Source organism: Amblyomma mixtum, chromosome 9 (genome assembly GCF_055824585.1).
Source record: "Amblyomma mixtum isolate Tamu chromosome 9, ASM5582458v1, whole genome shotgun sequence".
Lineage (NCBI taxonomy): Eukaryota > Metazoa > Arthropoda > Arachnida > Ixodida > Ixodidae > Amblyomma > Amblyomma mixtum.
The window spans coordinates 118,756,745-118,769,179 of NC_143020.1; the positions used below are offsets into that span (position 1 = coordinate 118,756,745).

At 43.4% G+C, this 12,435-nt stretch overlaps 1 protein-coding gene across 1 annotated transcript in view; it reads right to left on the reverse strand.

Moving 5' to 3' along the window:
* Positions 1 to 748: 748 nt before the first annotated feature.
* The window catches only part of LOC149330953 (uncharacterized), a 93,438-nt gene continuing 81,751 nt past the window's right edge, over positions 749 to 12,435 (reverse strand). Inside the window, exons 2-4 of the mRNA XM_089560029.1 lie at positions 5,223 to 5,291; positions 4,716 to 4,805; positions 749 to 1,087 (exon numbers count right to left, since the gene is read on the reverse strand). Coding sequence (XP_089416155.1) covers positions 959 to 1,087; positions 4,716 to 4,805; positions 5,223 to 5,291 — 288 coding nt within the window. The 3' untranslated portion in view covers positions 749 to 958. The remainder of the gene's footprint in view (positions 1,088 to 4,715; positions 4,806 to 5,222; positions 5,292 to 12,435) is intronic.

Consider the following 12,435-nt stretch of genomic DNA (forward strand, 5'->3'; position numbering starts at 1 on the left):
AAAAAATGTTTTGTCTGCATAAAAACAATCGTTGCAAAATGCTTGCTTTCAGACTCGAGGATTGAAGTTAATGCTATCCCGCTTTCTACTTCGTTTTTCTCACTTCCGAGACTAAAATCGGTTGCTTTTTCTCACTTTGCAAACTACTTCTAGCCACATTACGACGACATTGGCTGACATTCTAGTACTCGTGTCAAAGAAGGAATGGGTAACGCTCATTACGTGTCTGTTAGCGAGCGGGGCTCATGGTGTTTCCCTGCGCTCATGTTGCTTGGAGATGGGTTCACAGTGCTGTCTATGAGCCTGCCCGCAATGCAACAAATGCAACATGGCTGTTTTCACATCAGTCGTCATCTCTGGAACCTTCCCTCGCCTGCACTAAATATAACACAGAATCGAATAAGTCCGGCCCCTTTTGCAGGCTTCCCTTCAAAGGAAAGTACTAAATCAAAACATAGCCGACGCGGCCATAATATTAGTGTTTGTGCTACCCCTCGGACATTGTCATGTACTGACCAGCCCGTTGGTTGTCTCGACATGCTTGAACTTAAAACGAAAAGCTGTTTCTTAAGCCGCTTACACCATCTTAGTACAACTTCTTAAAATTGTTTAAGTCAAGACAATGACCGACAAGCGCTTCAATCTCTTATATGCCGTGTCTTTGTTTTGCTTCTGAAGTTTTAATAACACCGGTATACCTTTATCGGTCTTGATAGCGCATTTTCGTCCGCGGTTGGCACGTGTGGCCGTGTTTCTAGAGTACTACTGTTGCCCTGTGGTCCGAGCATGCGCAATCAGCAGTGATAGTAACATTTTGCTGCAGATATTAACAACATACATTTGGAAACATTACACATAGCAACGCACCAGTTTTAATGCATCGCTTGTGCCGAAGATTTCGCTGAGCTCAGTTGGATACGCATCAACTTTATTTAAGTATGCCATATAGTTCAACACATTATTTTCCCAGCAGATTTGTGACGTTTCCTTGTAGAGTGGAGGATTCGTTTACCGATCGCAAATCGCCGACGAGAGCATCGCCTGCTGGTATGAGGATCACGCTGTAGGTGACGGCTGCCTCCGCGACCTGACAGGAAATAAATTATTTTATTACAAGCGCTAAATATAAGCTGTGAACATTCAAAATAACGATTGCGATCGAAAAACCAATTTGCGTTTGCACTGCGAACCACAACGAATCAGAGAGCCACAACCAACAATGATGCAGTGCTTTCTCGCTTGCACCGATATTACGTGTGTATGTGCATGTGTGTGTGCACGTGTGTGCGCGGTGGGGGGAGGGGGTTGATTGGACAGCAAAGAGGAATCAATTAAAATGCAAGGAAAGAATAAGGGGCTATGTCTATAATGCTAGGACTTGTGACGCTTTAGCCGCGTGTGCAGCCCAAAGCTTGACACGAATAAAATACGCGTAATATTTAACCAGTACATAAGACGTTCTACGTTTAAGTTTCTAGGTTATTAATTTTCAGGCGGTGGGTTTCATTTTCATTAGTTTCTTCTTTACTGTAGGAATGCCTAGGATATCCCACATAAATGGAATGAGAGAGAAGCCAACAGCCACAGAAACCAAGGGGTACAGGGGATTTTTAATTAATTTATTTATTTTGTAAAAATAAAAACTAAATAATAAATAATTATATTAATTATAATTATTTACATAAAATAATAAATGTCAATAATAAAAATAAAAACACTACAAAATAAATGAAAATATATATAAAAATAAAAAAATAATTAAAAATCTCCTGTGCCCCTTGGTTTCTGTGGCTGTTGGCTTCTCTCATATTTGTAACGAGCCCCTCATTCCCCTTTCATTGTCTGCATAAATGGAATAAGCAGGTTCACAAATTGAGCAACAGCCACTGATGCAGTACCCCTGGAACTTGCAAAATGCAGTAGGCGTAGTTTTAATAAAATAAATAACTCACATAACTGGTCAAAATTACCTGACTTGTATCGTCTTTGAGGCCCAGAGTGTAAATTGTGCCGCTCATTTTTTCAGACGTTTATATTATGTTCCTTCGAATGCCAACAGATAATGTAATTATCTTTTCCTGAATTTCCAAATTTTGTCTGCGTGCTCGGCGGGGCACAGGACATAAGAAACTGCGTCAGTTCCGAGGCACACTGAAAAATAACAGACCTCGCCTCTGATGTTTGTTCGTCAGGCTCATGTTCGCAGCATTGGTACGTGGGCTAACAGGTACATAAATGTGACCTGCATCATGTTACAATGAACATGAAGCAGCTCACTTTTGTTTGACCACTAACTAAACTATGTTCTCACAAACTCTCGCCTTTTGAAAAGCTTTTCAAGACGTGGGAAATGATGCAACTTAAGGTTTACATAGTTGGTGACTGCATAGTTTTTAAAGGCATCCCAGAAACAACTTTATATGAAACCTCTGCCTGCACGTATCTATCTGTCTGTTGTCCAATCTGTACGTAGAATTTTCCATGGCAGGGTCTCAAATAGATCCACCGAGACACGAAAATTTTCAGAGTAAAGTTTGGACAGCGTCTAAGCAAATGACGAGTATTGTAATTGGCGCAGGAACCCGTTTGTTCTTCTAATCTGATTGCGCTACCGAATAAGCGCAAGAAGCTGCAGGCGTGCACAAGGCAATTGACTCGTTGCTACTACGGTTGCGCTGTCTCGGGCGCACTGTGGCAGCGGTAACTACGGAAGATTTGGAGGAACCAAGTTGCGCTATAAAAAAGACAGCCACAGGAAAAAGCCAAGGAGACAGACTGAGCGCAGGAACCCGTTTGTTCTTCTAATCTGATTGTGCTACCGAATACGCGCAAGAAGCTGCAGGCATATGAAACCTCTGCCTCCACATATCTATCTGTCTGTTGTCCAATCTGTACGCAGAATTTTCCATGACAGGGTCTCAAATAGATCCACCGAGACACGAAGATCCAGACAGATCCAGACGAACATCCAGACAGATCCACGCTCTGTCTGTCTCCTTGGCTTTTTGCTGTGGCTGTCTTTTTTATAGCGCAACTTGGTTCCTTCAAAGCAATGCACCAACTTGCCCAACAAGAAGTTCTTCTAAACCACGAAAGAATTGCCAGGAGCAAAGGATGTTTGAAGCTCGCGCTCTTTCCGTGCAAATTTTGGCTTGGGCGCAATCTGTTAAATTCCCGGAAATCATTCGCAATGAAGTTATACCGGCGTGAAAAAAATGCTCCCTGAACACATTTTTTTCCATTCCATTTGATGCTCTTCAGCTTGTCTTAAGGATACGTTTCACGTGCCTAAAATAACATTGAAAAGCTGATTGCTTGAACAGGTTTTCAGAAATCGAGATAAGTAGAACAATTATGTTTTTTGCTCTGCGCGAATACCGACAACGTTACTTTAGTGCCGATCTTACCTGTACCATAAATATTTTAGCGGTTCGCTCTCACTGCATGTTGCATCATGTATAACCAAAGTTAAGCAACCGCCAGCTTTAAGAAAATATTCCAGGGTTAACAAATACGTGCAAACCGAATGGCCTGTCACCTAATCATGTTTCTCAGCTTCCAGAAGAATTTATATTGGCAGGCTCACACCTCTTCGATAAATATCTAATACTATCATTCTAACATAAGCACAGTGTGCCACATCAAGCAGAAATCTTTGATGAAACACTTAAAAAACTTTAACTTGAAACCTCTTCCAATCTCAGAAAGCGTGGCCTAAATGCTTCCGTGCTTATCATACAGCAGCCGATACTGTTCGTTGCCTTAAACAATCAAAAAAAGAGACAGAGATTCGGAAAAAAATGGACGAAAGCAGTATGCACACCATTCGACAATGAGACCAGCATAACTCCATTGGAATAGCTTTTTGTAAATCCTTGCTTAAGCTTTCCTTCCAGTCATTGCTCGACACAATTTCAATTTCGTAAATGTTTGTTTTTTCTTCGTTGATCTTCTTTACCGCAGAGAAAAACTTCCATAGAACAGTATGTACGGCATGTTATTTAGAATCTACACATTTTCTTAAAGATGCACCAAAGAGGAATCTGTACTCGTCTTTTTACAGCGGGAACTCGATCTACACGTTCTGAGCATTCTTAGAAACGTCGCATTATTGTCCTGTGCGGCCAATTTCCCTAATTTAAATCGGGTTAGACATCCCGGCTCCCGCCTTTTTTTGAACTAACCGCTGACGGCAGGAGGAGTCAGCCAACCTTTCAGCCAGTCCTGTGGCAACTTGCCGCTCAGCCTTCGGCGGAGTGATAAGTAGCTGTCGGCGAAAGCAAAGAGTCCACGTGTATTTTTATTTGCACGGGCCTAATTAGCGGCTATGTAGTCTAACTGGATCTATTTATTCACGTAAACCTAAAAAACAAAATAAAAGCGAAAGCTAAGCCGGCGTGCGACTGTCTGAAAGACACTCCACGCGTTAGTTGACTCCTCCTACCGTCATCGGCGAGTTCATAAAAAGGGGGGAGCTGGGAAATTTAATCTGATTTAAATGAGAAAAATCAGCCTCACAGGAAAATAATTCGCAGTTTCTAAGAATACTCGGAAAGTGTAGATCGAGTTCCCGCGGTAAAAAGACGAGTCCAGATTCCTCTTTAGTGCACCTTTCATTAATGACAAACCCAAAGCGGCCGTCAGAAACTCACTGATTTCATACTCTTGATCATTTTCAAAAGAGAAGGAATGTCTAAACTCCTCATTCTACTCACGGCAACTAGTATCATTGAGTTGACAACAAAGAATCCCGATCCAGACAGGCACATCTCACGAGGTTCGATGGTGTCGTGTACGAAATTGATCTGTAACAGAAAAGTAACAGAGAAACAAATCATTAAGAGCTAATAAATTTACTTCGCGACTGGCCTTCAATGATGACAATAATAACAGCACTCGCTTGTCCCCGTCTATGAGACTCACGGCTGATGGCTGCATTCGAGAATGCTGGCCCACATGCATTCATATTGTGCCCCGCTCCATGCTGCACTCTTCATCTCTATGAAGCCTCACTCTACGACGGCGGCAAGCATTCTCTTCCCAACGTGACAAATATTGGCACTCCACTGTTCGAAGTTTTTTACTGGCGAGACATGGATCGCTTGATGGCACAGCAAATAATTATTTTAAACGATGGTCAGGTCTCATGATCGTTATTTTAAACTATGGTTAGGTCTCATGAGGACTGCATCTCCTTTTCGTGACACCAATCGCTTCCTTACCTGCGAAATGCATTCATGTGAGAAGCCAGCCGTGGTCACATCGGCGAGTGCCACCTTCACCTTTTCTGTCTGAAAAAGAAATCCATTTGTATTAGTAGTGCTACTTCAAATGAAAAACCATTACATCGCTCCATGCAACAACGTCTTCGCATTATACGAATAATGAAAAAGTACCAGTACCGTCCGTTCTTTAGGTGTATCGGGAGCATTAAGAGCCTCAAATATCAGCAACAAATAGACCGAACAGAAACCAGGGATGGGCTGTTTAACGCTTTTCAGTGCGTACGACGGCCTCTACAGATGCTGCCTAAACTTTCCACAAGAAGCTTCTCAATTTCACTGCAAATTCAAGCCATTTTCGAGTGAGAAGTAACGTACTCTATTTACAGTATTAGCTGAACATGGTTTCCTCTTTGGCAATAATCTAGCCTTTATACTACAGGATTCCACATCTGTTTTTGAGCCCGAGATACCGTGCTTTAAGCGGACTTCACTCGAGGCTATAGCGCTCGTTGTACGCGTTAAGGTATCGAAGGATGGACGGACCATTGTACTAGTTAGTCTGTTTACTACAAGACCTCATCCCATGGCGCATGATGTGCCTTGTTTTACAAAACGGCATGGTTTCGCGAAGTGCTCGTTCGAAAACGTTAAAGACTCGAAAGACTTCCTTAATACGTTTAAACTATCATGTTAATGCCGTATATGCCCTAGACGGAAGATCTTCATTGAAGACACGAGTAATACTAAGGCGTCACTTTTGCCTGCTATTTCACACGGTGTGGTGAGCGAAAAATTTTTACACAAACTATTTATTAGGGTGAGTGCTAGCGTGTTAAATAACATATTGACTGCTCTGACAGAAGGCATCATCACAAAGTTCTCTGAGCCCTAGCATCTCGTCGTCTTTTTGATCTGTATCAAACCATCAGACGTTGCATATCGAAATGAGTACTTGGAAAAAGTCTTTTTCTCTGGATAGGCTACCCCTATCAGATGAACCTAACACACTTTATATCGCAATTCGGGTTTTTTTTCTGTTAGCAAGGTACCAAAGTAAAGTAATACAGAGTGACTTCTTAACATTTACAAATTTTTATTTCAAATACTGTAAGGGTCAAGTCGGTGCGGTCTGTTGAGCTAGATTGTTTGGCAAGGCGGACATTGTATACCTAATATGGAACAATAATCAGACGAATAATGAACATAAATTAACAAATAAACTTTCTACTTTTGATTTCAGAAGGCAAGGCAATACTGCCAAATTTATGGCCGTCGATATCGAAGGTGAGCCTGTTCTTCAATTTTATTTATTTGCAATGTGCACAGAAATATCGGACGTGATAATATTCATTTGAAAGTTTTTTTGAGTTGACTCTCCCGCGCTACCTAATTATAAAATGGCGTCCCTGCACGGGACACCGTCAGTGAAATCAATTTAACTTTTTCTGCAATATCAAATACACCAACTGCACCTGTATTAGACGAATAAGCGGCGCGAGAGATATCATTTTATAAAAAAGCAAAGCGCGGAAGCCAACTCAACCAGCTTTCAAATGGGTATTTTTGAAGTTTGATATTTCGAACGACATTAGCGATTAAGAAAATTTTAAAACACAACTCATCTTTCATACGGACAGCCATAAATTTCGCAATATAACTTTGTTGTTCCTAAACTGTAACAAAAAAAATGATTTGTGAATTTTAGTTAATTAATCGTTTATTATTGATCCATATGAAGTGCATAATCTTTTCTTTGCTGTAAAATTCAACTCAACATACCGCACCGACTTATCTCTCACACTTTTTACAGTAAAAGTTCGTAACGTTTTAAAACTCATCCTGTATTAGTGAAAACAGGAAGTTAGTCAGTGGGCTTCAGCGTAGCCATACAGAATGATTTTATGATGCCATTTTTTGAGTTTGTATGGAGCCTTGAGCGTTTATTTCTTTCGCTCCTACGATGCATCCTAACGTTTAGTTATTATCACAAAACTTTTACGCTCAATTGTGTACATGGCAATCGAAAACACAGTAGACGTTTCACGCTTACAAGACAGACATTTGGCATTATTTCGGCAAGCCGGTATTATTCAGTACGTCAAAAACTTTTCAAACAGAAAAAGCGAGAGGTGTCTGAACGTGTTAAAAGATATGGTAACCTCTTTACTGTGAATTGTGTCAGGTTGGGTTGTCTAATGCTGAATACTTACTACATACCTCTTTTTCCAAAGCGTGGCTCATCAAAGCGAGATCAATCAGGCTGGACGTCACGTAGAGAGAATAGAGAGAGTACAGAATAAAGAACATGAGGAACTCTCTGATGCCCTGAGCGAAACCAAGCAGAACAAACATGTAGCTGCATATGCAGACAACGCTGAAGGCCCTCAGGCAGAATAGCACGATGCATGGCTCCAAAACAACATTAATCTCCTCCTTGAGGCTCTTTATGGTGAACATGCTACTCCGAAGACATTCAACATCTGTGATAGTTAAACGAGATTTTCGCTTCTGTTCCAGAACGTTCAGTTGAATTGTGACGTAGTTCACCAGAACTTCGCAAATGACTCGAATCGTAGCTTCGTTTCCATAGTCACAGAGTATGAACAAAACGGTGGATGCGGCCGAGTACACTTGCTCCAGGATTTTAATGAAGTTCAGATGCCTGTAAGCGACCACCAAGAACAAAGGAAAAAGCATGAGAGTGTAGATGACGAAAGAAACGAAGAGCGAAGCTTTAAGGAGATGCGTTTCGAGGCACACTCTCTGAGGGCGATAGAGGCTGGGAAGGGCTAATGACCTTTCAAAAGACTGCGCGTTACGAAGGAAACGCAGAATGGCTCCAGGTCTGAAGGCCATGACAAGAAATACGATGACACTTTCCAAGCCGATGATGGCCTTCATGACTGTGTAGAGAGAATTAGAAACTGCGAATCGGGCGCCGCTAACGCTTTGAGTATGCGTGTAAAAATCAGATATCCTGAATGAAAAGAGCAGTGTGGCACATAGCAGAGAGTAGACGATGTAGCGAGACTTCCAAGTGACTCTGGCTCGATTAAGATCTGCGCGATTTAAACTCGACACGAAGAAACACCCGCACACCCGCCACATAAGAAGAAGCCTGTACAGCCGGTCTGACATCTTCCACATGATGGGCGTGCGGGAGCCTAGCGTAGGCATCACACCGAAGTTCTTGCCGACCAGCCTTTTCTCTCTCCAGGAACTATCTGAATATTGCAAGCGCCCGAAAATGTGCGCAAACCAAGTTTTAAATAGAGTTTTCTGCTTATTGTTGTGGCTCACATGGCAGAAATTCATGGTTATAATGTCGTTCATAGTCGCTCGAAGGTGTGTCCCATTTCAGAACAAAAAAAAAAAACTGAAAATTCGTGCCGGCCACTTTCAGCCACGCTTTCTAATTCAGTTTTGTGATTGAGGTGCCGCTGCTTTTGATAACTGTAATTTCGAAGTATCGGATTCGGTCGTCCGTAGAGAAAATCCTGATTCAATATCGCTCCTGTTGCATGCGAACAAAAAACGAGGAGTAAGATTGCATGGGAGATATTTCCTACCGTATAAGTTATTATTTCAACACAAATGCAAATCACTGCAGCTAGCCCGATCGAAAAAACGGCCAGGGGACGTGACGCAATTTCTGGTATGACTTTTTCTTTCTTTTAAAACTCTCAGAGATTCTGGATTAGGTGGCACGTAACCTGACATCACAGAGATGTCAGAAAACTCAGTTGGACAAGCTAGATCGATTTTGCATTGCTCCATCGCATAAGCAATTCAAATAACAATGAAGTTGAAACTTCCTCACATCTCCTGATTGCAATGGGAATCCTCCTGAAACAAAAAGGACTCATTTCAGCTCATTCTAAAGAAATACAATGGAACCTTAAAACTTGGCAATAAATTCGATAGCTCTTTATGATGCAATATTTGGATCCTTATTGACTCGGGCTTATGGTATTACGTACTTAAATACTTAGCACAAGAGCAAAATAAACAACCAAGTATTCGGTTAGGCTGCTAATTATTCTAAGGCTCCTAAGTATACAGGCAGCACTACTGCTATCTCCTCTATACCTGAAAGGAAATTGAGCACTGATTAATGCGGCTCGACATTGGCAAACTTTTCACTCCTAACACGATAGCGGTAAGGAGCTCGCGTCGCAGAATATCCGGCGTCGCCAGCGTCGTTGACCGCGAGAGAAAAAAAATGGTGGGGGTTTAACTTAATTAAACCGAGTAGACCTGCGAAAGCAGGTGTTCATTCTTTAATTGGAGGTGGCACTTAAGCTCCGCCTTAAGCATGTGACGCGATAGCCTAGTGGGTTAATTCCCATATATACAGAAGGTCATTTTCTACATTCACAGATCCCTGGGAGTCCTCATATCCCCCGTGACGCAGTGGTGCAATCGGTTAAGCGATGCGCTACTGCATTGGCAGGTGGCTGTTTCTATCACAGCCACCCGTCGGGATTGTGCGACCCATGTTGCTCTCTCCTAGCAGCCTCTCGCGCAACTGCCGCTACGCTACTACGAACTTGACCGAACTTAACCGAGCCTACCCAGGTAAGCTCGAGAACTCGGGTTGGAGCGAAGCTGAAGCGTTTGCTAGGCAACGGCGACTCAAGGTCGTTTGGTAGCCGCACCACCACGAGCATACGCGACTAGCCGAGCTGGGCTCCAGTAGTATTGCTTTCGTAACAAAATCCACGAAAAATCCCAACAGAAGCAGCCTTGGAGGCAGGTGAGTCACCTACATCACGTAACCTTGTGGCATTGTCACAACCTGCCCACCGGATTGTGACCGAACTGCGTGCATTGGCAGGTGGCAGTTAAAATAATTATTGCGATGCCTGACCAGGCAAAATTCAGTCGAACTCTCGACTATGCGAACACTGCTTCTAAACTTCTTGATTCTGCTCCGCTCCATATTTCGTTGCATGCAGCGCTCACCCAAGGGCAAAAACTACGATTCCGCCTAAGCACCCGTTCTTGTTGATGGGAAGTTTTCTCTCTGTATGCTTTGAATTCCGTGCGACAGGCATTGTACTGAATCCGCTTTGCATACACAGACTTCGAAACTTTGGAAAAAGTATGAGTTTCCATAATTATGCTGCAATAGTTTAAAATGAGATCGTTTACGCGATAGTTTTAGAATGAATACTGCGCTTCTGAGCATAAACTAGCGTAAGGTGGGATCTTACGTACTGTAACGGACGCGTAGGTTTTTTTATGTGCCCCGGTGTGTGTGAATTGCAGTGGGATCTTACGTACTGTAACGGACGCGTAGGTTTTTTTATGTGCCCCGGTGTGTGTGAATTGCAGAGCTCTGCTGTGCTAGTAATTTTTTTTTTTGGTCCGGACGCGGAACAGGCAGAGCCATCCATTGTCAACGCGGAGAACCTGACCTACTTGGCCCGGCTCTTGAACTGCACAAGTGCGGCTGAAGCCCGGAAACGACGCGAAGACCTATCGCGCTTTTAGGTAACAGCAGAGGCTCTTGCTTCTGTCATTATTCTTGAAGAAGCCCTCCGGCCCTAATCAAGCATGTGATTTTTATTTTTTGCATCCACATCATCAGTCATGGTGATGCCTTAACGCTGAGCAGATAGCCGAAGTGGTAATACCTGATGTTATAATCTGCTCCACAAATGCTTGTTTCGTGCCGGTGGTAGCGAAACATTGTGGCGATTTTCGGCAGTGGATAGGAGGTGAGCACCAAAAATGCCGCGCCTTTTTCGATTCGTTGGACGAACAGTTCGGACTTTATTCTTCTTTACTCGGGAAAGGGATCTAAAATATAATGTCCGTCAGAATTGTCCCATTTCTGGTCGAGAAAAGACTACAAAAGAAAAGCAGCACAAGCGAATGGGAGCTAATTAGAATGAAGGTAGAGGCAACAGTTCTTGATTCGCCTAAAAGTATCCTGCAAGTGAGTGCTGCTATTCAAACTGCCAATACCGAGAAAGCAGCAAAGAAAAACCGTCCGACGGACACCACAGCCAATACTGTGACGAAAAGAGAACAGAAAGGAAGGGGGGGGGGGGGGGGGGTGTAGAAAGGGGTTGCGGGAGGGGGGCACAGAGGCCCGTTGCATAACTAGGTCGAAGGGTGCGGGAAGTTGGAAAATGGACTGCTCCAAGAAGCTGAAAGGGTTGAGGATTAAGCTCCCATACGCTCTCCCCCAGAGCACAAAAAGTATTTTTTTTTTAGGGTCATGAAAATGCACCCATCTGAATGATGTACGCGGAATGCAGGCTGCCCTGCCAAGTCAAAAATGCATACAAGCTTTCGTTGCATGTGCACAAGGCGTGTTTCTGATTTCTGGGACCCAATATTCGGCACTGGCCAAGTGAAATGAGCGTGTGCAATGAGATTGTTTATCGTGCAGTTTTCAATGTTTTCAGTGGAATAACTTTTGTTTGCGCGTTCCAATTTCAACAATTATTCCCACACTGATATCTCGGCAGAATGAGGAATCCTTTGAATCATCGGATGGTATCCGATTTCCTTCAAAAACTTCTCCATAGGGTTTTTCCCTCGGCAACGACCGCTTCAAAAGGGCATGCAGTGCAAAATGGCTCACAAGTTAGCTGCATACATATCCTTCCACGAACGACATTTCCTCGACAAATAACGCGGTGGACTACAGCAGAATAACTAGTTGCAGTGTTTGCGCACTCTTGATGCCTAGGCAGATGCGCTCGTGGTCTCCGCACTCACCATCTTCAAGCGAGGCCACTGCGCTGGCTTCTCAAGTCTCCTTCAGACAGGTAATTGAGTGCATCGCCGACAACATAATGCGATGCAGGCCTCTTCACATATCGGCCATGCATACCTGCTCTAGATGCAGGTTGGCTGGACACAGCCAACCCCGCTCTTAAAGGGGCACCGCGATGATTTTCTCACAACCAGTTAATGTCATTAAATAGATTCATCATGCTTTCCAGAGACCAGAGAAAAAAGAATTATTGAAATCGGAGCATGCAAACGAAAGTTATTCCACTCTGAAAACTCGAAATGAAAAGCTCAGACGAAAACGCACTTCGCTCGCCCATTTCACTCACCCAGTACCGAGATCGGGCGCTACCAATCAGAACCGCTCCTAGCGCACACGAGCGGAAGCGCGCATGCAGTTGTTGCTTTGTCGGGGCTGTAGACAGCCGGGATTTGGCGGCGTCTTCCCCCCGTGTACGCG